Source organism: Babylonia areolata, chromosome 2, assembly GCF_041734735.1.
Source record: "Babylonia areolata isolate BAREFJ2019XMU chromosome 2, ASM4173473v1, whole genome shotgun sequence".
Classification (NCBI taxonomy): Eukaryota; Metazoa; Mollusca; class Gastropoda; order Neogastropoda; family Buccinidae; genus Babylonia; species Babylonia areolata.
Window position 1 is genome coordinate 14,361,921 of NC_134877.1, and position 26,951 is coordinate 14,388,871.

Below are 26,951 nucleotides of genomic sequence, written 5' to 3' on the forward strand. Positions count from 1 at the left end.
TTTTTTAAAAAAATGGTCATATTTATTTACCAGATGGAGGTGACTTAAGAGAACACAATGAAAGAGACAACACTATCATGTATACATACAGCAAAACAAAACAAAAAACAAACAAAAAAAAACCACGAACAAACAACAACAAAAAACACCACACAGCATAGATCACCCATATGACCATCTCTCAGAGAATTAACTTGATTCAAGTTATTCATTTAATCAGCATGTTGAATTAATTAGTTCTGGTCAACCTGTTACATTCAACTTTTGGGGCAGAGATCTAAGTTTTCTTTAAATATATTTTGTTTTTCAGCTGTCCCTCTCTGTATCTTGTGTATATGGTATCTAGTGACTTTGTTCATAGAAAAACTAAGATGCATGCTCAACATTAATCCTTCAGAGCTTGGGAAAGAATTTTTGTGTTCTACATACTTAAACTAAAAAAAAAAAACCTGAAGTGATAGCATGAAGGTCATTTTCTGATTCTGCCTTTGGTATATACACCCTTTGTGCCTGTAATCTAGTTAAAACTTAAAAGATTAAAAACTAGTTCTGTTAATATTCCACTTTAAAAAATGCATTAATCTAAATAAAAGGGCAATCATGAATGAGATACACAAAAGTAACCTGCATCACCTATCAATTACTATGCCATGGAGAGACAGACATACGGACTTACAAATAAAGAATTAATTTGAGGGAATACAATAAATTAGAAAGAATGAATACCAGAAACCTAGAAAGCGTCTTCTGCCATGAACAAAACCACCCCTAGCGACATAACTATTCTTCCTCCCAAACACACCTTACACTTCAGAACAAATATAATCCCAGAAATCTCAGACTTCAAGACTACTAAAGACTTAATTAAAACCCGTAGAATTTCTTCTTTTCTTAAAAATTTTTTTAAAAAGCATTTTCTGGGAACTGTCACATTTTCTGCAAGCTTAAGGTCACAATACACAGAACTGTCAATGGGTGTCCACATCATGATGCTGTTTGTTCTGAACAGTCAAAGTCTTCTGCTGGCTCAAGTTACTCAGGTGTTCGGCTCTTCTTGTCTGACTTCTCATGATCTGGAGATCCTGAAGTGCTCCTGCAACAAACACCATACACTAAGTAAACTGGTGGCCATGTCAAATTCAATCGGTTTAAACAATTTCATTTGGCCAAGGACAATATAATGCAGCAATAAAAAAACTGAAACACTGAGCACAAAAAGCGTACTATTGTATTAGTATGCACACGGATTTGGCTGCAACTAAGAAACATTAAATGTCCTAATAAAACTTCAATCTGACATAGAACCACAGACTAAACCTAGTTACTTCCCAAAAATACAGCACCTGTCATGCTGGACTTTTGTGTTCAGTTTCAGGCTGAGAACATACACCTGTCTGAATGATACCTATGGACACACACACAAACAAGAAGGCAAGTGACAGGAAAAGTTTGTATTATACTCCATGTTTGGTGATACATATACTTACCATGTCAAACTGATGCAAACTAGGCCTATCGGTTTGCTCTGCTTGGCCAAATTTCACGCGGCTAACAGTTAAAAGACGAGCCGTCTTGCCCAGTCCACTCTTAGCCAATCAAACGCCTCTAAAAGCTATAAGTGCTGAATCATTCCGTGGCCATCGAAGAAAATGCCCCATGAGAACCACGGCGGAGACGCGGGGACGAACAGGCAGGCGTTTGAGTTTGACATGGTAAGTATATGTATCACCAAACATGGAGTATGACACAAACTCCTCCTTTTGGTGTCATATACTGTACCATGTCAAACTGATGCAGAATTTAAAGCAAATGGAGGAGGGCAATGCCTACTGGTTCGTATGGGGAGCCTTTGTAACCGAGACGGCAGTGTTAGCCGTGACAAAGGAAATCCCCTTGGAACCGTCAGCCCTGGTCATACGGAAATCCCTGAGGTAGAAGTTGATGAAGGGATTCTCAGACCGCCAGAAGGCTGCCTCCAAGACATGCTGCAGTGGCACTGGGTCTTGGTTCTTAGCCAGAAACTCTGGAAGGAAACGAAGAGTGATGGAACCATCTCTGTGGAAGGCCAGATCTTGTGGCATTCCACTAAGACCATGAATCTCGCTTCTACGACGGCCTGTGGCCAGCAACAGAAGGAAAGTGGTCTTGAGGGTGAGCAAGTCAAAAGTAGTAGTCCCCAATGGCTTGAAGGGCTGTTTTCGAATGAAATCCAGCACCAGGAACAAGTCCCACAGGGACACTCTTCTGGGGTTTCTAGCTTCCTTCAGAGAGGCGCCCCTAGCCACCTCTCTGAGCAGGAAATCTGCTTCAAAGGCGGGACCACCTAGCTGTTTGATTGTGGTACAGATGGCAGACTTGTACCCTCACACAGAACTAGCAGACAGGTTGAGAACCGAGGAGCAGTGAGCCAGAAAGTTGGCCAGCTGCATGCTTGTAGGGTTAGTAGGGGGAATGTCCTGAGCTGTACACCACCGCAACCATTTCTTCCAGCGAAAGTCATACAAAGTCTCCGTTCCCTCCCTCCTTGCTTTGGTGACTATGGAGAGGAGGTCAGAGGAGGCACCCCCCTGGGTCAGCGCGGCTGACACAGAGGCCGACCGAGGGGTGGAAGACTTCAATGGTGATGCTGACAGTTCCGACCGCACAGCAGCCACGCGTGCAGGTGGAGCAGTTGAGGATTGGAATGAGGAATGCCCGAACGAGGCTGCCTCAGCAGATGAGGTTTGGTTTCGAGTTCCAGGGGTGGAACATGTGTCAGGGACTGAAGTTCCGGAAACCAGGGCTGGGCTGGCCATTTCGGCGCAATAAGGATCAGCTGCGGGCGTTCCAATCTGGCTTTCCATATCACCTTGGACAGAATTGGAAAGGGAGGAAACGCGTAGGCAATCAGACTGCTCCAGTCTAGAGAGAGAGCATCCACTGCCCACGCTTCTGGGTCGGCGACCGGAGAGACATAAATGTGAAGTCTCTTGCTGAACTTTGTGGCAAAAAGGTCCACCATCGGCCAAAACCACTGTTCCCACACCCCCTGAAGGGTGTCCTTGTCCAGGGTCCACTCTGTGTGGATGACACTCTTGGACCTGCTGAGAGCATATGCCACGATGTTGGCTTTTCCTGCTATGTGTCTCGCTGAAAGTGCAATGCCCTTGCTGTGACACCAACGGAGGAGAGCCTCGGTCCGCAGGGAGAGGTCTGCCGAGTGCGCTCCCCCCCCTTTGTTCACGTAACATGCGACCGTCATATTGTCCGTGAACAAGCGGATGGTCTTGCCAGCGGCCTCCCCCATGAAGTGCAGGAGAGCCCTGCGAACTGCCTCCAGTTCCAGAACATTGATGTGGCATAGGCGCTCCTCTGGGGACCAAGTCCCTGCTGCATGGAGTGAGTCCATGTGGGCTCCCCAGCCCAGGAAGGAGGCGCCTATGAAGAGTGCCACCTGAAGAGTAGGCGGGGCTATGGGCACCCCCTGTGTCCGAAGAGGGGTGATTAACCACTCTGATGTCACCTCGAACAACCACTCGCCCAGACATATCTGGGTATCCCATGGCTGAGTGCTCTGGGACCACCGTAACCTCAGTGCCCTCTGAAGAGGGCGCTTGAGAACCCTGCCCAGTGGAATGAGAGGTGCCATGAACTCCATCATGCCCAGGAGGGAAGAAAGTGTCCGCACTGTTGCTTGGGAGGAACAGCACAAGTGGCTGAGGAGGCCTGCCAAACGGTCCCAGCGATCTGGCGTCGGAGAGACTATCATGGACTGTGTGTCGAATCTCATCCCTAAGAAGTCGAAGGACTGACTTGGGGACAGATCGCTTTTCTCCTGGTTCATGAGGAAGCCCAGTTGGGAGCAAAGGTCTAGAAGTCTGGCCGTATGACTCTGGCACAGGGCCTGCGACTGGGCCAGGATAAGCCAGTCGTCCAGGTACACACAGAGACGAATGGATTCTGACCAGACAATGGACACCAATTCCCGAACCACTCTGGTAAACAGGAAAGGGGCAAGGGACAGACCAAATGGGAGGGCCGAGAACTGGAACACCTTGTCCCTCCACACAAACCTCAGGTACCGATGGGATGCCGGATGGATGAGGATATGAAAATAAGCATCTTTCATATCGATAGAGGTAGCCCAATCGCCCTGTTGAATGGTCTCCCGAATCTGTGCCTGTGTGTCCATCTTGAATTTGATTTTGGGGAGTAGGTGCGATATCTCTTTCTCTAAGACGCTGTCCTGCTCCGTCGAGCTGGGCACATAAGGAGGAGGAGTGGATCTTAGAGGGGGGCGGTCTTCCGCCCAAGGCAGCATGTATCCCGACTCTAGCACCGATACAATCCAGTCGCTGAGTCCCTGAGCATGCCACTGATGTGCATGCTGGGACAAGTTTCCTACTTGGAGGGGCTGAACAACTGGCGGTGCTGAATCAGGGCCCAGTCATTGGGGGTGCTGCCTTCTGGCCTTGGGCATGGTCGGTCGGCTTGGACGGACATGAGACGGTTTATTCCTCTGCCGCTGCTTCTGCGCACGCCGCTTTGACTTAGGTGGCGTGGTATATGGAGGGGCCCTGGTGGCCGGTCTCTTCAATGGCATAGAACCCTGGCACCTCTGGGAGGTGTGGGCTAAATATGAGGCCACCTCCCTGTTTGTCTCTGCCCTGTGGCTGACAAAATGGGGCGCATACTGGCCGAAGAGGGAGTGCTGCTGTGCTGGGATGGACCACAGGGCAGCCCTCTCCTCTACTGGAATGTTAGAGAGGCGGAGAACAGCATCACGCCGCACTAGCACAGTATTGAAGTGAAGGCTGGTAGTTGTGTCTGCAGCTGCCGTGAGACCAGATGCTACCCTACTGCCAAAAGTGTTTTACCTCTGGTCGGTGAAGAGGCCAGGCGGGACAGAGGCAGGAGACCCCGTGTCCTGATGTGGTTCAAATTTGGAAAATCACTGTGCATACCTTCCCAATCCCAATGGCAGCAAAGGTGTAAAGATTGCCAGCAATAACATACCAGTGCGTTGGCAACAAATCTTTCCATAAATATTGATACTATTGTTCAAAAACAAGTCTAGATTCAGTCAAAATGATAGCTGCTACAACCAAAAAGTAATATCATCAAAAGTAAACAAAAGAACATTTTGTGGCAGACAGAAGTCAGGGAGTTAAAAACAATGAAAAGTTATTACAAAAATTGTTATAAATAGACAATGAAATCAAATATCAACTTTGTATTCACACATTGATTGGAAATATGCATGTGCAGTCACACCCAAGTGGGTGCACGTGTGCAAATAACTGACAGTCATGCAAGACAGGATAAATGGAGAATTATCTTTTATTTGTTTTCAATCTTTAAAGCATCTACCATCAATTACCTGCGTTTGCTCTTTCTTTCATTGGAAGGACTTCTGGATCTCGAGTGTGATCGTCTTCTGAAATGTAAATATTTCCATTTCACTTGTACAAGAAAGCATACCAAAGAAAACTACTTTCACAATAATACACCCAACAGGAAATATCACAAGGTTATCATGAACCACTAAACTACTTTCACAATAATACACCCAACAGGAAATATCCCAAGGTTATCATGAACCACTAACATTATGTTCTAAAACAGAGAAGAAAACAAAGATAAAAGAAGACAGTTTCAATTGACAACAACAAATTGTTAATTTTCCATTCAATCATCAATTAACTAGTTTGGTTGTGATATGCAGTCTAGTTTGCAATGATGGTGATAATTAGCAGCAGTCTAGTTTGTTATGATGGTGATAATCAGTGATGTCAAATCAAATATCAATATGTTTTAAGCTGTCAGACTGAAGCATGTTAGTGTTGCTATTCAGCCTGATCCTGTGTGCAAACTAAGATCAAGTATATTGAAATCAAATTTTGAGTCTGCTGTTCAGTTTCAAGTGCGAGTTGATGACAGCAAGTAGTTTTCAGACAAGTGGGAAACATACAGAAAGACAGACAGGGGTCAGATTTGAGTTGAAAAGTTGCTAATATTGGCTGGTAATTGATAGTAAATCCCAAGATTGAGAAAGGAGGACTTGAAGGAAGGTGGCAGGATGATAAATATGCTTATCTGCCAATACAGTGACCGTGAAGGTCTGCGTTCAGTTACTGATCTAAATCGCCCTTTCTCTCAAGTTTGACTTGAAAATCAAACTGAGTACCAAGTCATACAGATGAGATGATAAATCGAGATCCTGTGTGCCACACACAAATGACCAATGAAAAAGAACCCATGGCAACATACGTGCTGTCCTCTGGCTAAATTCTTTAGAAGAAATCTGCTCTGGTAGGAACAGAAATATATATGCTTGTACTCAAGGCCTGACTAGTGAGTTGGGTAAATGCTGTTGTTCAGTCACATATGCACAAGATGTATACCATATCTGGATTTGTCTGGATGCAGAGATGCCTCTTTTAGAAATTGAAACTGAAATGGCTGATAATTTAACCAAAAAATGAAATAAAAACAAATCACATTCACATACACACTTACCTACTGTCACCAGAGCGAGAACGAGATCTGCGTCTGAAATAGCAAACATAACTTATAGGAAGAAAGCAAACACCATATTTTTTCAACTTCAACTTTGCATTTGTACAGGGTTAGGAAACCTTTCTATAAAAGTTACCAATGCAAGTATTCTGAATGGTCAAGTCACAAGTGAAAATTAAACCTGTACACGCTGAAGTCATTTTAGGCAGCTGACACTTTGTTTCATAAAGAAAAATGATCTGTCAGCATGACCATTCTCGGCTGAAAAATTTATGAAGATTTTTATGTGTTTCTCCATCTTGTTTCTTTTCTCTCTCACTATCAGATGACATTATTACATTAAATGTATGCTACAAAACACAAAAAAAAGGTTTGAATGTACACAAGGTCCTTTATTTCATACCGCCATCCACTTATACATACACTGTGTTTTACACACCAAAGTTTCTATAAGGACTGTTCAACTCTGGTGAGATACCACCATACATAGCACAATATATAAAAAAATACAAAAATGTGTTATTATCATTATCATAATCATTAATACTGTTATATATATAAAAGTCCAGGGTTCTTACAGATGTGACAAAATGAAATTCTATACTTTTTCAATACCTCTTCCAGACCAGACTGAACAATGTTCATACCAAAGCCAAACTGAATTTAAAATTGGTCTGCTGCCTTGGTGACAAAAGTAACTGGCAGATTTCCAGTTATTGATGTTCAATGTTCACCACTTTTTATTTTCCATCCTTTGTAATTTTAACCTCTTTGTTGAATGGTACTGGTTAAAGGTTTCCAGACCCTCAAAGGCAAAACATATTTTTCCACGACTTTTCTAGCTCTGGAAATGCTTCTCTCATTTTTCCAAAGCTCTTCTTGCTCTTGAAATGCTCCTCTCACGTTTCCAAGACATTTCTATCCCTGCGATATCATCTCTCATTTTCTCAAGACTTTTCCAGCTTGCTGAAAGTAGATATCTCATTTTCCCACGTTTCTAGAATTCCATGACTCTGTACGAACCCTTTAAAACCTAAGAAATGTATTATTTTTTCTTACCGTTTGTCCCTGGGGCTGTAGGAGCGAGATCTGTGTCTGCAACAAGTAAACACAACAATGATTTCAAACAACCTGTCAAGATGTCTGTTTCGATTTGTTTAACAGGGACTTTACATTTATTTCTGCTGCTCTAAAGTCTTCATTCTGCTCTCCATCTGAATTGAAGAAAGCACAGTGACAAACAACAACAGCGACAAAACCTACACCCACACAAAGCTAACACACAAGTAAAAACAAAAATATATGGGGAAACCAACTACATAATGTGAAAAATGGTTTTGATCAGTACCCCCATGGTACCTTCAAAGGCATGTTATATCAATGAGCTCTCTGGCAATGTCCAGTTCACAATTGCTGAGCATTTGTGAGGTTAGAACAACAGATCAAGCACTTACCGTCTGCCTGGACTGCGCGAGTACGACCTGAAAATGTAAGAGAATGCTGTGTTCTTCTACAAGTGCCTTTGTGCAACAAATTTACTTCACAAACAACAAAAAACAAACAGCACACTAGGCAGACAAAAAAAAGAGAAAAAAAATGAGAGACAGAGAAAGAGAAACAGAAGAATATTACTTGAGACCTAAGCAAGCTGCAATTTGTGGGGACCAGTGAGGAGGGCGTTGGGGGGCAGGGGGCTTGGGGGGGAGAAACAAGTTGATGGAGAATTGTGTAACTTTGGTCTTCCCTTGCTGGCCTAAATTCTAAGTCGCCAATCCACAAACGAAACTTTCTTGCACTGTCATTCTTGCACTGTCATTACCGACCTGCCAATTCATCAATGATTATGCAGCCCAGTATATAAGCATTTCAGTTTCACTCCTCAGTGAACTACAAAACACTCTACAGTTACAACCAAGCTCTGATGGATGTATAATTATTGTGTTACTGATTCCCTCCCTTCCCCACACCTCCTCCTTCTCCCATCATTAATATCTAACAGCTCTTTCTATCAAATACTTCTCTCTTTCTTTTTTTTAATCACTCTTACAAGAAACTTTTTTTTTTTTAATCTGTATAATTCTTTTCCTCTCATACATAATGCTAACAGCAAACAGATCTTGCCAAATATGGAGAGAGAAAAAAAAAAAGTGTCAACAGATGTCTCAGAAAAACGTTGAAGTCCATCCTGGTTCCAATCAGCACTTGTGTGGATCTAAAACATCAGAGGGAAAACAAGACACCAGCTTGACACTTACCGCCTGTATGGACTGCGGGAATATGATCTCCCCCTGAAAATAAAACGCAAGCCATTCCCATTTTAGCCTAATGCTTAGTTTCTTTTTTCTAAGTTACACCTGCAAAAGAATGATACGAGAGTGAGAGAAACAGAGACAGAAACAGAGAGGATGGAGCAATGATCAAAACTGTAAAGAGATGAGGGGCAACCTAAACCCAAAGAATTGCAGACAAAAGTAAATTTCTATTCTTATCATTAACATTTAAGTCCAAGATTCACTCAGATGTGACCAAACAAAATTCCATACTTTTTCCAGACCATACTGAATGTTTTCCAGACCACAAAGCCAGACTGAATCAAAAACTCATCTGCAATGCCTCTAATGAAACAGATATATTGATGTTTAGTTTTCACCACCTTTTATCTTACTGACTGTTTCTTTTTCTGTTTGAATGTATTAAGCTCTTTGTTGAATGGTACTGGTCAAGGGTTTTATTCAAATTACAAGACTTTTCCAGACTGTGAAGGGCAAAACATATCTTTCCAAGATTCTTTCTAGCTCTTGAAATAGTTCTCCCATTGTTTAAATACTTTTCCAGACTTCCACACCTCTGCACGAAAGTTGTTATAAAAAAAAAAAACAATAAAAAAAAAAAGGACAACCACAACAACAAAGTTTCACAAAGCATGACTGGAGGAAGACACCAACAGCAGAAGACACACTTGTCATGGAGGAAAGATCACAGCCAACTATGACAGGAGTCTTTAGGGAACAAAAAAAAAAAAAAAAAGCCGCCACATAATGCACCAGTCAACAACATCCCATGCAACTTACCGACGATAATAGGGACTGCGCGAGCGCGATCGAGAAAAAATAGATCTGAACCTGAAAAGGAAAGGAACTATCATGCTAACTTTACTGGACATCCTGTTTCTTTTTCTTTCTTGTTTATTATGCTGAACTTTTTTTAAGTCTTCCTTTCAAATATTCAATGAATCATTCGTTTTTTTGGGGTTTTTTTTGTTTTGTTTTTAATTTGTCCTTGACTCCTTATGGGACGTAAGTGATGTCATTCTTTCCCTGTCCATCTTATTTTGTCCATCAGCTTTTCTCCAGTGAATGATCAGAGATTGCATGGAGTGTTGCAATGATTCCTCAGCTGATCAAAATCAGAATGGCTGTATCTTTTTCACCTCAAGTTGGGACATTCAAGATAAGACAATTTCTATCACAAAAACCATCACAATAAAAGGCAACAAACACACAGAACCAAAAAACAAAACAAAAAGATATACTCAAAGGAAAATACAGTTTCAAGTTGTGTATACATGATAAAATAAAATAAAATAAAACAAATATATAGACAGACAGACAGACAGATCTTTATCTAATATATAGACAGACAGATAGATCTTTATCTTTTGTTGCTCATAGTCCAGCAAACCACAGGAGGCCATATCAGGACTGAAAAACTGTAAATATTAGCCCTATAGAACCAGGAAAACACACACACAAAGACCAAAAAGAAAAACAAGAAAAAAAAACACCAACTCCGAAACAAGTCACACTCATGCACGATAACCTAGGACATGCCTCTGACACTGACCATTCTGTCAATTTTTTCACTGAAGGATTTAAAAAAAAACAAAACAAGACCTGAACATAAACATAATAACACATAATAAACAAATCTATGAATAATAATAATAATAATGGTATTTATATAGCGCTGGATCTTGTGCAGAGACAAATCAAAGCGCTTTCGCACCAGTCATTCACACGCATGCATAACTCTAATACTGTAGAAACTAAAGACAAGGAAGGGCAGGCAAGGGAGGCTATTTTGGGAAGAGGTGGGTTTTAAGGCCAGACTTGAAAGAGCTGAGTGTGGAGACTTGACGAAGCGAAAAAGGAAGTTCATTCCAATCGCAAGGTCCAGAAACAGAGAAAGAACGGCGGCCAACAGTCGAGTGTTTGAATCTGGGTATGCGTAAACAGAGTGGATCCGAGGCCGATCGTAGTGAGCGAGATGGAGTGTAGAGGTGAAGGCAGCCGCAGAGATAGGAAGGGGCAGTTTTGTGAATGCATCTATAACATAGAGTGCTGATCTTGTACTTTATTCGGTGTGAGACAGGGAGCCAGTGGAGATGTTGCAAAAGAGGAGTGATGTGCTCAGATCTTTTCTTTCTGAGGACGAGTCGGGCAGCAGAGTTTTGTATGCGCTGAAGGGACTGAATGGATGAAGCAGGCATACCAGACAATAGAGAGTTACAGTAAAGGCGAGAGAGAATGAGAGAAACGACAAGTCTAGATGTTGCGTCAGTGGACAGATATTTCCGGACGGCACTGATGCGTTGCAGTTGACAGTAGCAGGACTGACATGTCTGACTGATAAATTTTTGCATGGACAGTGTATTGTCAAGGACAACACCGAGGTTCCTGACTGACGTGGAAAGAGGGATGGATGTACTGCCAAGTTTGATTGTGTCAATTGTGATGGAAGACAGTTTTTGTTTAGTTCCTGTGATCATTGCTTCAGTTTTGTCCGCGTTCAATTGTAACTTATTTCGAGTCATCCATACAAAACCAGAAAATTGCCAACAGGCACCTCACACCTGCTAAGCGCAAAAAAAGAATAAATCACAGTAAGAGTACTAAATCATCAAGTCAAGAAAAAGACCAAAAATATTCGTCTTTCAAGAAAACAGCCCGAATGGACCAGCATGGCAGGAAGAAGAAGAGAGCAGATGATAGAAAGTAAGGGGAAAAGCCAGTAACAAGGGAGTGATAGGAAAGAGGAAATTTCTTGCGCATTATGTCCACCCCTGAAATCCCCACAGGAGTAGGTTAGAGAAGAGAGAGGATAAATAGCTGTTTTACTCCACTTTTCACATACACTGGTGCGCATATTGTATTGTATTGCTCTTTTTTGTCACAACAGATTCTTCTGTGTGAAATTCAGGCTGCTCTCCCCAGGGAGAGTGCGTCGCTACACTGAAAGCACCACCCATTTTTTTGTATTTTTTCCTGCCTGAAGTTTTCATTAGTTTTTCCTATCAAAGTGATTTTTCAACAGAATTTTGCCAGGGACAACCCTTTTGTTGCCGTGGGTTCTTTTACGTGCACTAAATGCATACTGCACATGGGATGTCAGTTTATCGTCTCATCCGAACGACTCGCAGCCAGATCACCACTCAAGGTCTAGTGGAGGGAAAAACACTGGCGACTGTGCCGTGACTCAAACCAGTGCGCTAAGATTCTCTTGCTTCCTAGGCGGACACATTTCCTCTGGGCCATAACTCCATATATCATGCATGGAGACACAAAACCCGAAGATAAGGCTTCCTCCAATGTGATTTGACATTACCAATTGACTCTCTCTTTCTCCTGTTTGGTGTTATTTTGAAGTTGAACTTTCCAGCAAAAGCTTATCATTTACTGATTTAGCAGGGGAAACAACAATGAAGTGTGGATTTCTCAACAGTTCAAAAATAATCATTACTATCAAATGATGAACTTTAGCTATGTATGATTCAAGATACTTCAATTCATTTAAAATTCTTTTATCCCTACCTCCATCCCACTCTCCTTTAAAAACAACAATAAAAAACAAACTTCCATGACCTAAACCATAAGTGCCAGGTATAACTGTTTAGACATTTTGCTCCTCTGTTTACTTTTGTCACTACTTTTCACACTCTCTGCAGATTCCTTCATCCATGGTGTTTACATTTAACATTACATCATTTAACTCTCTCTCAGCTGGTTTTTCATCACATGTGCTTACTTTGAACACTCGCTCTGCAGATTTCTCCATCCATAGCCCAGAACTTTATAACAGTATTACTACATTTCACTGGTCTCCCTCCATCTTACCCCCCACCCCCCACCCCCTTCCTCCATCTCTATCCCCCAACAATCCATCAGCTTAAAAAAAAACCCAAAGTACTGAGGGAAAGGTGTAACAGCCACACCAGTGTCAGACTTTATTATTAACAGCCACACCTGTGTCAGACTTAATCATTAACTTCACTGACAAAAGGAGTTGCAGGCACACCATTTTCAAAATAACTGACAATGCCTTAGTTAAATATGTTGGTTATCCATTTTACAGGAAACCCAGAGCTGTGAACAAAGTCAGCGGTGAACCCGAGAAATGACCTTACCACCAAGACCACAAACAAGATCCATCAGCAAGTCACAAATGTCTCATGTATAGACTGAAATGAAGTAGTGAAGCCTCTTTCTTCTGTCAATGACTACACACCAGTCTCAATCTAATGAGGGTAAAAAGCTGGTTCTAATAAAGTACAGTTATGGACTTGTCTCTGAGCATCTGAAACCATTTTTCAGACACATAGTCTGCAAGGGTAAAAAAAAAAAGCTGGATAAAATACATTCTTCAGACCAAGCTCAAGTTAAACCTTATTTGCCACAAGCAATAGAACCCACACAAAGTTTTAACTGAAGAAAATCCAGTTACACATATTAATAAATGAAGCAACAGTAAAATCCACTGCAGCAATGTATTCCTCTGCAGAAAAAATTACAATGGTGCATGAGCCAATGCATGCATGTGTGCATGTGTAAATGTGAGTGTGCGCAGTTGTGTAAGGCTTTGTGCACACACGTTTCATTATACATGTGTTCTAATTCTTAAAAACCGAGAAAGAAAATCATGCCTTCTGTAAACAACTGCTCACATAATATGGCATTCTTGCAAACAAGAGCACCTGCACACGGCACCAACACCTGAAACCTGCCCACATGCAGACTTACTGTATGCACAACATCAACAAAATACTTACCGATAATACGGGCTGCGAGATCTAGAGCGAGAAAAAATTGACCTGAACCTGAAAAATCAAAACCCCCATGCATGTCAGTGATACACACGTACACTGGAATCATGTCAAGGAAGTGCTGAATTAACACAGCAATACACATGGCAACACAATGCCAAGACTGACACAAAAAGAGGCACAAATGTAGAGAAGAAATGAAATGCGGTACATGCATGGTGACCTGTTATTTTGCTTTGACAAAATGTAGAAGCTGTTACATTGCAGAACCAACCTGAAAATTCTTGACAAAATGACTATCTAATAAACAAGACCTAGATTGTAGATATCATCTGAAAGCAAGAGGTGAATTCAATTTGACAGGCTTAATACAACACAGTTCAACCGCTGAGCGGTTTGAGTGTTTGACTTTCAGTCTGTGGGTCCTGCGTTTGTATCCAGGCTGTGCCTGGTGGGATAATGACAGATTTTTCCACTCATCAAATCAACAGAGGTGAAAAACTGCTAAAGCTTTAATCCCCTTGGCTTTATGTATACAGACACACAAGCTTAAGATCCCACAATCCATCAATCCATGTCATGGTTCAGTAAGTTATGGAAACCAGGATTTCCGCATCTGCATCAAATCTTATCAGGCACATGTTTGACAACAAATGCAAAAACCAGGCAGAAATTCTTTCAATCTTTGTAACCAATATATTTTCATTAATATTTTTTCTTCACTGTATCTTCATGACCTGTATATTTGGACACATATAATATGAACATACACAAGGAAACAGCACCATAAGTTTATCAGTTCCAACATTGTGAGCTATTTTCAGACAAGACCCACTTTAAGTTTAACTGATAATACTTTTGACTCACAGCTGAAGCAGAGAGCTGTGACTGGCATGAAACAGTATACATATATTAAACGTAAAACCTCAAGCTTAGGGTTTTATCCAAAGATCATATTATACTGCCTTAGTTCTTAATAAACTAAATGAATCTCACATTCCTCACAAACTAAACAGCGAAGGGGAGGGATACTATCTGACAGACAACACAACACATACATGAAAGCATCAAAGTCATCATGCCAAATAGTGCATTTGTCAGTGATCTACCCAAAGACCTAAGCTACATCTTTAATGCCCCTACTCAATACTGACCTGAAGCAAGTAACACTGCTTCACGCAGCTTTCTATTCTATACAACCACACATCCTTACAATAACTCTCCCATTTCAGATTGACTTCCAAAGGTAATTCATCCTTTGACTCATGACAGAAGGCTGTTGTTGTGGAGAGAATACAACTAATGTTAAAGAGAAAGACTGTCAGACTCACCGTGGACTGCGACTACGAGAACGTCGGCCGTATCGTGATGACCTCTCCTTGGTTCTCATCTGGGATGGTGCTGAGACATAAATGATTACATAAATTAAATCACAAAACACACAGTATTCATAAAATTAAGATCAATGCATATTCCATGTTCTAGTCTTGTACAATTCTTAAAAAGGAGGTAACCTACTTAGGGAGGTTATCGGCCGTAGCTACTTTCGTTTTCTCCTCATAGGCAGGTAGTAGTTTGCACAGGACAGGAATGTCAGACCCCTGCCTGAGTCTGCACTAGTGGGTCACGGTTAAGTATGTGTAATTAAATTATTATCATCTTTTATTCTGTGCTATTCTAAATGTAATGACTACATGTTTTCTTTTGAATTGTTTATATACTGCATACTGTGATGCAAAGTATTTTATTCCAACACTATATAACTATCACATACTTCCAAAGACGTAAGCACTATCAAACATCCATGGTTAGTCGTTCCACTCTGTGCATGTATTTCAAGTTAAAGAATGGTTGTAGTAATATGTCATGTACAGACCTGATCACTGTATATTTATTTAATTTCTCAAAACCTATCTAGTTTGTTAACACATCTGCTTTGTAAGAATTAAAAAAAAAAAAAGATTTTAAAAGTTCTGAACTCTCAACTGCTAACTCCCAATTTTTTTTTTCACATAAGTGACAATACATAAAAAAATCTCTTGGACAAATAAAAACATCGTTTCTTCTCACAACACCTTTCCCCAAAATAATGATTATGGCAAAGCCAATGCCGCAGTAAACACAGCAAACTGAGCCACATCAATTACCCAATGCTGCTCAAAATGTACATTCATGATATTTTTATTCATATATATCACCATACCTTATAACGGTATTGTCTTTTGTACTGAAGACACAATACAGATAGCAGAAGTTATCATGTCGTCAGCAGTCTTCTCATCCAACATTCAACCCAAGACACCTCTACTGTTTAATTCTAAATCTAATGCATGATATGTGCAATGTGTGCATCACACTATTTTGAATTTTTCTCATAAAAGCCATAAAAAAAACTAGCAAAGTAAACTAGGTCTGCAATTTACAGATGCATCTGAAACAAAAGACACAAAAAACATAACATTAAAAGATAAAGCATCATGACTGTTACTTGAGTTGAGAACTTACTTTTTCTGTCACCTCTGGCAAACTCCACCTCCAGTTCCCGGCCGTAGAAGCGGGTTCTGTCCAGGTGGTAGAGAGCATCATCTGCATCTCTTGGGTCTTCAAATGTGGCTCCAGTTAAGGCATTTTGAAAACATTTTCAACAACCTCTCTCAATCCACCCCCCTATCATCTTTCATATCCCACTGGCACTGTCCAGATACAAACTCACTTCCTTCTACCTTTGATAAACTATTCAAACCAATGTTTTTTGTTGTTGTTTTTGTTTTTTTTCAACAAGCTGCATCAATCTGCTGTCTCTGTCACTGTCATGGTATTCCTTTTCATGTTCCTGTGACTCACCAAAGTAGGACATGCATGTTGTGCATCTCTGATCTTCTGCATGCATGGACAGTGGGTTTCTGGCACTAAATGACATGGGAGATCAAAGAAATTGTCCACCGTTCACCCATCAAGCACTACTGGTACTACCAGTACTTTCAGACTCCATCAGTGAATGCCTGATGTTGACAACTGATGATAAACACTTGATACAGCTCTAATCACACTATGTTTTGTATGATTAATTATTCACACACAAATCAGTCAGAATTCGTAATTAGTACAAAAGTAACAATTCCTGTTATATATATTGATTTCAGTCAAGCAATTCCTCCATTTTCCATTTACTTCAGTTACACATTGATTTTCTTAATATTTCAAATCTTTTACTGTAATCATTTAACTTAGTATTTAAACCAAAAATTTATGAAGTGTCATACAATGTTTTACACCATAATCATACCTTTAGTATATGACAACCAAGTCACTAAAATCACTTTGATTCTGGAAATTAGAAAGGAAAAAAAAAGAAAGAAAAACAAGAAAAAAAATATATATAAAAAAGCCATACCATGGATATGGATCAAACACTTGACCTTGCACTTGCAGGCAACATTACGGCTAGGACAACTTGCGTGAGAACTTGTGAAACTTGTGAAGCTTGGCTTGAGATGGAGGAAGTAGCCTTTAAACTTGTCAAACTTGACACCTGTGACGTGCTCGCCACAGGAGTACTGGTGTACCCATATCACTGCTCCCTAGCCACATGCCTTGGCAGAATGAACCACTTCTGAGGCACCATGTTCCTTCCAAACAATTGGTCAATGAGTGATTGAGTGAGTGAGCGTGCGTGCGTGCATGTGCATGTTTTAAACTATATACATGAATGCCCCGAGTGTTGTGTTATGCCAGGTCTGTGTGTGCAAATGCGTGGTTATGGCTCTGTCAACACTAGTATGAACTGCTATTTTTCCTCTTTTTATCGCAGCTTTGTGCTCTTGTATTGTATATGCTCTTTGCCTAACAATTGGGGATATCTGTACAAATGTTCTTTATATGCATCAACATGAATGATGACGACACCTCTAATATATAGCATCATGACTTCTGGTAATATATGCGTGCACGCGCGTGCGTGCCACTGCGTGCATGTGTGTGTGTGTGTGTGTGTGTGCACAGCGGGTATGCATGCACATCCCTGTGGAAAGACACATGACAGTAATGTCTGTGGATGTGACTGTGCATATGTGATGGTGGAGATACGCGTGTTCTTTGGTTAGTTGTATTTTTTCAAGTCTTTTCTTGTTGTGTCCACCAACACGGAATGACCATGGTGCCTCCTCTGGTGTTTTCTCACCACTAGATATTATCTTTTGATCATGTCAGCCTTGACCTTGCACCCTGGGCAGGTGAGGACTTGACTTGATTTGTACTTGAAACTTGTACTTGAAACTTGAACTTGCTTGGCTTTAGCCCTTGCTTGCTCTTGTTCAATAGCACTGATATAAAAACAGAAAGATGAAAGTGTTAATCTCACAACCTTCAAAATCAAATGACATAAAAAATAAACCCACACCAACATGTGTCAATCAGACGTGACAAAATGCATCACTACCTCTCTAAGAGTATTGAGTGGTGCTTGTGCTGAGGCACCAATGTCAATCAAATTAACACCACACATTTGCAGAAGCAACTATCAGAAATTGAACAAAATAAATTCAAGCAAGACAACAAGAAAGTCTAAAATGATGAGTATATTAATAAATGAATTAACAAGGCAACAATGAAATGGTCACAAAATGACATGGACTTTATGAGATGTGAGGTGCAAGTAAATAAGGACATTACTCTTAATTTTTATTTGATTCACTCATAATCTAATCCACTGTTAATCTTCACTCTTACCAAACCAAGTCATTTAACTTTCTCTCATTCCTTTAGTCTATTGGCTATATTCACTCTATATGTGTGTATGTGTGTCCAAGTGCAGACATGGGTGGAGGGTGGTGAAATGTACAATATAATTGAAAAGACAAGTATAACAAGAAAGGCAAGGCCTTCAAGACTCACTTGTGATACACTTTTAAAAAAATCCAAGCTTTTTATGTATTGAGTATAATGCATTTACTGTTATATTTATATTTTTTGTATTCTCTAAACTTGGCACTTTGATCTGATATTCGACCCAACAAAAGATCTGTCATTATTATCATTTTTTGTTCAAACAGGAACTTCCTTTGCTAAGCATGGAAGTTTTATTTATTGCAAACGTTTTGGTGGAGACATTAAAACAAGGGAAATTACTCTGCTGGGGAACTTAGTTTGCTTTAAACTGATCTTTCTCATCTTAACTCACTCAGTACGGCCAGTCCTCTCTTCTCCTCTACACAGACCCCTCGGATGTCCAGTGGGTGTCTGAATGACCCAACCTTTAGCTTCCGTCGTCAGAATTGTGGTATTCTTTGTCAACATTCACCTCTTCAGTATAAGAGCCCTCCGCTTGCAATATTTTGATGATGGTAATTGGGGTGAAACGCTGCTAACGTCGTCTCTTTCGCCGTTCGTATGGAGAGAGTTAAACATTACATTTTGAAATTATACTCAATACATAAAAAGCTTGGATTTTTTTTTTTTTTTTTTTAAAGTGCATCACAAGTGAGTCTTGAAGGCCTTGCCTCTCTTGTTTCAAAATGTAATGTTTAAGATGAGAAAGATCAGTTTAAAGCAAATTAACTCCACTAGCATTACAGAGTAATTTCCCTTCTTTACTATCTGCATCAAAACGTTTGCAAAATAAATAAAACTTCCATGCTTAGGAAAAGAAGTTCCTGTTTGAACAAAAAATGATAATAATGACTGCTCTAGCTGTTGGGTCAGAATATCAGATCAAAGTGCCAAGTTTAGAGAATACAAAAAATATAAATATAACAGTAAATGCAGTTTGCATATAATTAGGCTTCATTCTTTATTTTTTTGTGCCCATCCCAGAGGCGCAATATTGTTTTAAACAAGATGACTGGAAAGAACTGAATTTTTCCTATTTTTATGCCAAATTTGGTGTCAACTGACAAAGTAGTTGCAGAGAAAATGTCAATGTTAAAGTTTACCACTGACACACAGACACACACACACACACACAAAGAGACAACCGAACACCGGGTTAAAACATAGACTCACTTGTTTACACAAGTGAGTCAATAAAATGTAAGTAAAAACCTTCAATGTTCACTCAAAGTCTAGCATTAACAGAGCTTCAAAGATGTGATACACTTATCATCTGCTCATTTTAACCCTGACTGTACATCCAAATTAAGAACAATAAGTAATAACACAAATTATCATACACACATACTTACACTAACATTAACCATGAAAATAAGCCGTTCTCAAGCAGCAGATAATTCACACCCCTGCCATTCCTATGAAAGCCACACCCTAACGGCAGCTAAGTATCTCCATCTTGCAAAGGCTTTTATTTTGTTTTGGAATCATTGGTAGCTATAGCTTCACTAGTTCCCCCAACTCATAACTAACATGGAGGTGCACTACCTCACCAAAGAATGTGGTTTTTCAAGTGATTTTATTGGCTGACTGACGCACATCAATAACTCATCATCCATTTGAGCAAGCAAAATGGGGATGCCTTGTCCAAGCCGAGTGTGAGCAAAACTAAACGCCATGACAAAGGAGTTAGCCACTGCTGAATGTGAATGAAAATTAGAATAAATGCTTGAAGAAGATGAAGATGAACTACAATCTTACGAATCATTGGAAGAGGAAGGCAAGGAATACCAGCCTACTTTTCACCCAGAGAGCAGAACCGAGTTCAGCTTTGCTAGCAGACAGCACTTAGTGATTTGAAAAAAGAACACACTATCATAGTGCTGGCAGACAGGTCCGCCAGAGGTATCAGATTATAGTGTGCAGACTGAATCAGAATACAGTGTGAATGGGAAAGGAAAGGGGCGGTGGATGGGTGTGGTGGTGAGCCAAAATTTTAGATCTGCGGGTTCGACAGTGGGTTGATAATTTTGATCCAGACAGTCCTTCGTTGGGAAGTGAGTGTGTGAGTGTGTGTGTGTGTGTGTGTGTGTGTGTGTGTGTGTGCATGCGTGTATGTGTGTATGTGTAGGTGTACTATGTAATGTTTATTTTGGGTAAATTCTTGTGGATCACACATTCACTTAATTATAACGTAATGTTTTTTTCTATATTCTCCATTCATTTTCCTTCCGAAAATATATACCTTTACCCTTGCCATTTAAAAATTTAATACAGACTATTTTTCTTCACCTACCCATTGTTGGTTTGTTTGGTTTTGGGGTTGTTTTTTTTAACTCCCCAACAAACAGGATTCAATTATTTGCCAAATCCCAAGACAGACTAAAGGTTAACATGAAAATGACTGAGAAATTCAAAATCAGAATGCAAATAATTATTTATTTTCATTGTGTTTATACAAGCACACTGATATCAATTTAGCAGCAAAATTTATATTATATACATATGTTGTTTCTGGTTATATTCTTACTTTTTTCTTTCACTGAATTATTAGTGGGAGTAGTGGGAGTACTACTTGCACAAAACTTTTAAGCCCCGAATATCACATATCCCACGTATAAAAATATGAGAAGCTGGAATAATGTCAAATAAATAACAATGATTGTAAAATATTATCAAAGGAAAAAGAAATTTATTAAATTTAAAAAAAAAACGTTTTAGAATTTTACTCTCATTGCTTCTGACTATTAGTATCAACTCAGATAGCTATCATCATGCCAAACTGACAGCCTCAGAGTTGATGCAAGTTTCTAAGAATGCCTAATTCAAAGTAAACAAAAATAATCTACACTATGGGCAAAATGTATCAGCTACAATATGCTGAAAATAATCTTCCTTTGCAGGAAATATCTGTAACAGTATAGAAAACCTATGAGTAAGTACATAACTGCAGGAGAGGTAATGACTGAAAAGCTACTTGTAATATGATCAAGCACATTACATGAATCTCCACCTTCTTACATAATCACATTCCATTTTCTTAACTGTTTATCAGAGCTTGGACAAAACAAACTTTTAATTCCGTTCTGCAGTCCAGTCAAGAACACTTTCCAAGCATTACTTATTTTGAGTATTATTCTACTATTAATAGTAATAGAAACAAAGGAACATTAACTACATTACTGGTACATGTTTCACAGTTAAACAGAAAAACATGTTGTTTAGTCAACAAAGTAGTTTGTAAAGTGTTAACCACAAACATGACACGACATGTATGTGATGTGCAGAAGTTATCTATCAAATAAAAAATTCATACAAATGAATTTGATTTTCATTCCACGCATTTTTTTTTTTTTTTTAATAAAAAATTTGAATACCTTGGAAATTGAAAACATGTATCAAAAGGTGTCAGTTCAGAAAATGTTTGAACACCTGAAAACGCTGATCTGAACAAATTCATACAAATGAATTTGATTTTCATTCCACGCATTTTTTTTTTTTTTTTTTTAATAAAAAATTTGAATACCTTGGAAATTGAAAACATGTATCAAAAGGTGTCAGTTCAGAAAATGTTTGAACACCTGAAAACGCTGATCTGAACAAAGGTGTAAATACAGATTTTTAAAATTTTGATTTATAAATTAAACACCTTCAAACAAAAATCAGAAAAAAATATTGTATACTACAGCCAGTACAGGCATTGCTGTCACCTGTGTAAACACTGGAGCTTGATCACAGACAATATCAAGGAATATATGACCAATATATCTGAATAAATGATCACCTCTAAAACTGAAAGTTACATTTCCAAATTAATTTTAAAAGTATAATTTGGAAACAAAATCTATTGATACTGACTTCTAGAATGTAAGAAGTGTTCTTCATAAGACAACAGATTATAATTTTTGTAATTGTACACATTAAAAAAATCATCTTGATATTTGTGGTTGGGTCAAACTCCAAGTGACATCTTTTTCTTGTCATAAAGGAAAATTTTTACAAGTTCAGAAATTACAGAAGATTAAATGGATGGACACAACTGCTTAGTTATTACAAAAGTATTAGACTTTCAATCAGTAGGTCAGGGTTCAATTCCTGATTATATACTCATGTAAAATTCGGTTGTTACCTGAATAAAACCAAATTTCTTTTCTCTCCAGTCTTCTTTTTTCAACAAATCACAATGAACTTTGCTCCCTGTCAGAATCTCATTGGTCAAAACCAATACAGTTTTAAAACTCTGGCAAACATCAATATAGATTAAATGGCTGTATACTGTTGTTGTTTTTGATATACTGATACTCAGATAATGAGAAATGAGCTGTTCCACTTTACTTAAAGGAGTCATGGATGGAGATCAGCGCAGAAAAAACAAAGATTGTGACCAACAGCATCAACTGAATCAAAAAGTGCATCAAAGTAGAAGGTCAACAGTTTTAAGTACCTTGGTGCAACCATCTCAGTCGAAGGATCGAAACCAGAAGATCTAGCCTAAACTGCGCAGTCAACAGCAGCACTGACAAAACTGAAAACCGTATGCATGAAAAAAGTATCTCCCTGGCATAAAAAATTTAACTCTCTCTGGCATCAATAATTAAACTCAAGCATACACTTGTTATCTCAATTTTTTCTGTATGCTTGTGAATCCTGGACCCTAACAGGTGACCTCCAGAGACGCACTGAAGCCCTTGAGGTGATATGTTACCCTAAGATCCTGAATATCTCATCCTGAGGCCACATCACAAATGAGGATGTCAGAAGCAGAATATCTACAGTCTATGGGGCACATGACACCATGCTCAACATTATGAAGAAAAGAAAAGTGATGTGGTATGGACATGTGACAAGATCATCAGGCCTGGCAAAACTACCCTGCAAGGCACAGTGCCAGGAGGAAGACAAAGAGGCAGACAGAAAAAGATGTGGGAAGTTAACATCTGGGAGTGGACAAACTGTCTTTTGCCAAGTCGCAGAGAGCGACCCATGACTGAGACATGTTACTTTGTTAGAGACTAAGAAAGTCACTGGTGGTGCCTTCACAACCCCACCAGGGTTAAAGACCATTGATGACGATGATTATTACATTAATTAAAATAATCATTCTTGTTATATCATTCACAGTTATAAATAATGACACACTAATGTGATTAAGACTTCTAAAATCATTTGTTTCACTTTAATATGCACAGCGTATCAAATTATCAAAAGCCATTATGCATGCACAAATTGTAAACAGATGTAAAATCAAATTTCACCAAATTCAAGCCATCATGCACAGAGCACTGCATTAAATTATGATTGCAATTAAATAAATTGATGCCTTAAATATGACAAAACCATGAATCAGAAATACTCTGGTTACTGACAATCGTTAATTAAAACATCTTTCCAACTGTAAAGTTTATTACTATCAAAGAAACAAACCACCGCATGCATATATACATGTACAAAAAGTGACAAATCAGAACTCACAAATATAACTTACATAATAAGGAAAGGATATTGGATATATGCAAAGCCCCTGGGTCTTCTAGTGTAATAGTCCATTGGCACATAAACATCAGTTATAGGTCCATACTTTCCAAACAAGCTTCTCAGTTCTTCTTGCCTATGACAACAAAAGCAAAAGTAAAGTTTTTCAATTCACTTTGGTCTATCAATACATGTATCACATTCAATACAAACTGAAAACAATAACACATTTCCTAAGAATCAACTTATGCATTCAATGTTATCAACAACAAAATATGCTCAACAATTTTGTCCAAGAATGCTCTAAAACTTAAACAACAAACATCTGATGCTGCAAAATATGTATTTGCTACACAATGAGAATGGCACTATTGTGTGACTATCAATGATTAAAGTAAAGATGTGAAATGAAAATGATTTATTATTCATAACCAGTTTGCAGTTTCCGAAGAGAACACAAGAAATGTTAATATAATTATTTGGAAACTAGTATGATCTTACATTATGTGCTGGACGAGTATGGAAGGTGTGTGTGTGCATGGTAGCTTTGGCTGTGGCCTTTTTTCTTCTTTTTTTTTGTTTTTTGTTTGTTTGGTTGGTTGTGGGTTTTTTGTGTGTTTTTTTTAGGGGAGGGGTGATGGTGGAGGGTGGGTTAAATACAAATGCATCAAATGTTATCACAGACTGTGTTCGCATCAAATGTTATTACAGAATGTGTTCAGGCTTCTTTATTCTTTCAATACCAGCACATTTAGCACTTCTATATGCTGAAAACACTTCCTTTTTTTTTTTTTCCAGACAAAGCTTGGAAAGAACACATTTCTTTATACAGAACAGTGGCAGAAATCAAATACTACTGTTTCATCAATTTTGAGTATTTCATATAATGACCAGCCATGGTAAACCAATTGATGTCACTGAGTCTGGGGGGTTGTGAGTTTGATTCCTGTCAGTGTCAGACTTTTTCACTGGCAAATATTCAAAATCATAGTAAAATTTTTAATAGCCGTTGGCCAGCTCCTATCTAAAAAGTAAACATGAGTGCTCTGAAAGTTATGTTCTCAAAAGATGGTTTCATAATTGTTTTAATTTAAATCAGTGTGCTGTTCCATCAATACAGATCAGACTGCAACTTAACTTGCTTCAAACAAAATGGTCCAGAGCCAACACCACTTGTCACCAGCTTTGGTTCTCAACTGCAACTAGTGCAAGGCATTACTGTAGACTGGCAACATACCTATTTGATTCACACAGTCAGAGACTTTTGCAAGACTTTCTGTCATTGAATACAATGCCTATCGTGTTTCTGTGTGCTAATTTTAGTTCTGCAGAAGATGTAAACTTAAAAGACACTGGTTTGCCTTATCTAAATCCGGCCAGCCTGATCTTAACCTGACGATGTTGATGTAATGCCGACCAGAGTTCTGAATATGTGTATCAGACTATCTGTATTTGGATATGTACTTTGCTAGAGCTGAAATTGACTGTTTATGCAACGAGGAGGGGGTGCAGAGTGGGTCACTGAATCGGTCGGGATTAGTCTCATTATATCAAATGGAGGATGCAATTGTCAGAACATGTAGGTTTTTTTCCAGTTTTAATGTATCAGTGTGTGCGGAGTGATCACATGCTACACCACCCTGCTTTGGAAGGCAAAAAGGAGCAGATCATGATGTGCCGACCTGCGAATAAACCCAAAGCGCTGGCCAGACCCAGAGAATCAAGGCACAGATAGTGGTTGCTCTCAACCAACAATCTCGAGACGTCAAACAGGATATTTCATTACGCAAAAGTAAAGCGCTTTTACTGAGTATTGCAAACTTACCGTGTGCCATCAGGCACGTTCCTCACATATAACGAGGTATTTGGAGGTCTTGAATAACGAGACATTTTGCAAAATGTTATGCCAACAGTTGCTTTCTCACTTGATGTTTCGCCAACGATGGCGGATATAAGGTACAAAGCTAATTTTGGCAACCATTATTTGTCAGTTTCGCATGCATCTCTTAATGCAAACAATGTTTTTGCTCTTTCTCACATTCTTCATATCTGAAGAGATATTGAAGAGATATTCTGTAGCCTTAAATAAAATAATATTTTGTGCAAACTGCACGGGTCGGACAATCTGGCGTTACTGGCACGTGCAATGTTCGCAAACACATGTAAGAATAAAATTCTAACTTTGCCGACCGGGCTTGAAGCGAGCATGTGGCGCGCGCGGCAGCCATTGTACTCCCAAACTTCAGTGAACGAGAAAGCTGAAAGAGCATCATATGCTGTGTTCAAGTTTGGGATGAGCACTGTTATAAGCCGGCCCACCTTGATAACCCGTTGGAAAGTTTTGATGCATTCGCACCACACATACCATCAAATCATCCTGCTACAAACCCATGAAAAGAAATCTAATTGTAATCAAATTCGCCTCTTGAAGTCGTAGTCGCAACAATTAAATGAAGCTGTACAACATCAACGCCAACCTGGGTGAAGGTGATACAGCGTCTCAGTTTATGAAAAAGCCAGCAGCGCAGTCTACTTAAGTGGCAGCATTGGAAACTGGTTCACTGAGAATAAATGTTGGACTCAGTGAGTTAGACAAACTATTTACTATTTCCCACTCTTCCATTTGAACACCACTGTGAATTAGCAGTCATCATCAGTGGCAGAACAATTCTTACCAATCTGCGTTTTGCTGATGACATTGACGGACTGGCAGGAAATGAAGGAGAGTTCGTGAATGTGCATGTTGGAATGCCTCAAGTTGACAAATACATGATCTGCAGCTTATGGCGTCAGTGGATATCACTGAGCGCAAAGACTCGAGACCTAACTGATGACCAACAACTCCGACGGCATCAACACGGATTCATTTAGAATTAAGACGGTGAAAAACTCCCGGCACGGAAACTCTGACAGTCACGTCCAACTTCAAGCTTCAAAATGTCTCACAGCAATCGTTTCTGACGAACCGGGATCCAAACCAAAAACTGTACACTCCAGGATAGCTCAGACATCAACACTGAGCTGGGCTGACAAAACCTGGAGACACATCTGAACTCGGAAAGACTGGACTGCGGCAATATCACACCCAGACTTACTGATGCACTCCCTTGTCATTTCA

The 26,951-nt window shown here is 39.5% G+C and overlaps 1 protein-coding gene across 6 annotated transcripts; it reads right to left on the reverse strand.

The window, feature by feature from the left end:
• LOC143298303 (serine/arginine-rich splicing factor 12-like) lies at positions 1-25,793 on the reverse strand. 6 transcript variants are annotated; one of them, XM_076611137.1, is made up of 11 exons: positions 25,659-25,793; positions 23,863-23,969; positions 16,043-16,144; positions 14,869-14,938; positions 13,544-13,591; positions 8,754-8,786; positions 7,953-7,979; positions 7,558-7,593; positions 6,499-6,531; positions 5,360-5,416; positions 1-1,093 (listed from the first exon to the last, which is right to left on the reverse strand). In XM_076611137.1, exons 1-11 carry the CDS (start codon positions 25,721-25,723, stop codon positions 1,033-1,035), a joined length of 639 nt encoding a protein of 212 aa, XP_076467252.1. In that variant the 5' UTR covers positions 25,724-25,793; the 3' UTR covers positions 1-1,032. The 6 variants fall into 6 exon arrangements, with proteins under 6 accessions (XP_076467252.1, XP_076467242.1, XP_076467268.1 ...); XM_076611127.1 differs by lacking the exon at positions 8,754-8,786 and adding an exon at positions 9,570-9,620; XM_076611153.1 differs by lacking the exon at positions 8,754-8,786.
• Positions 25,794-26,951: the final 1,158 nt, after the last annotated feature.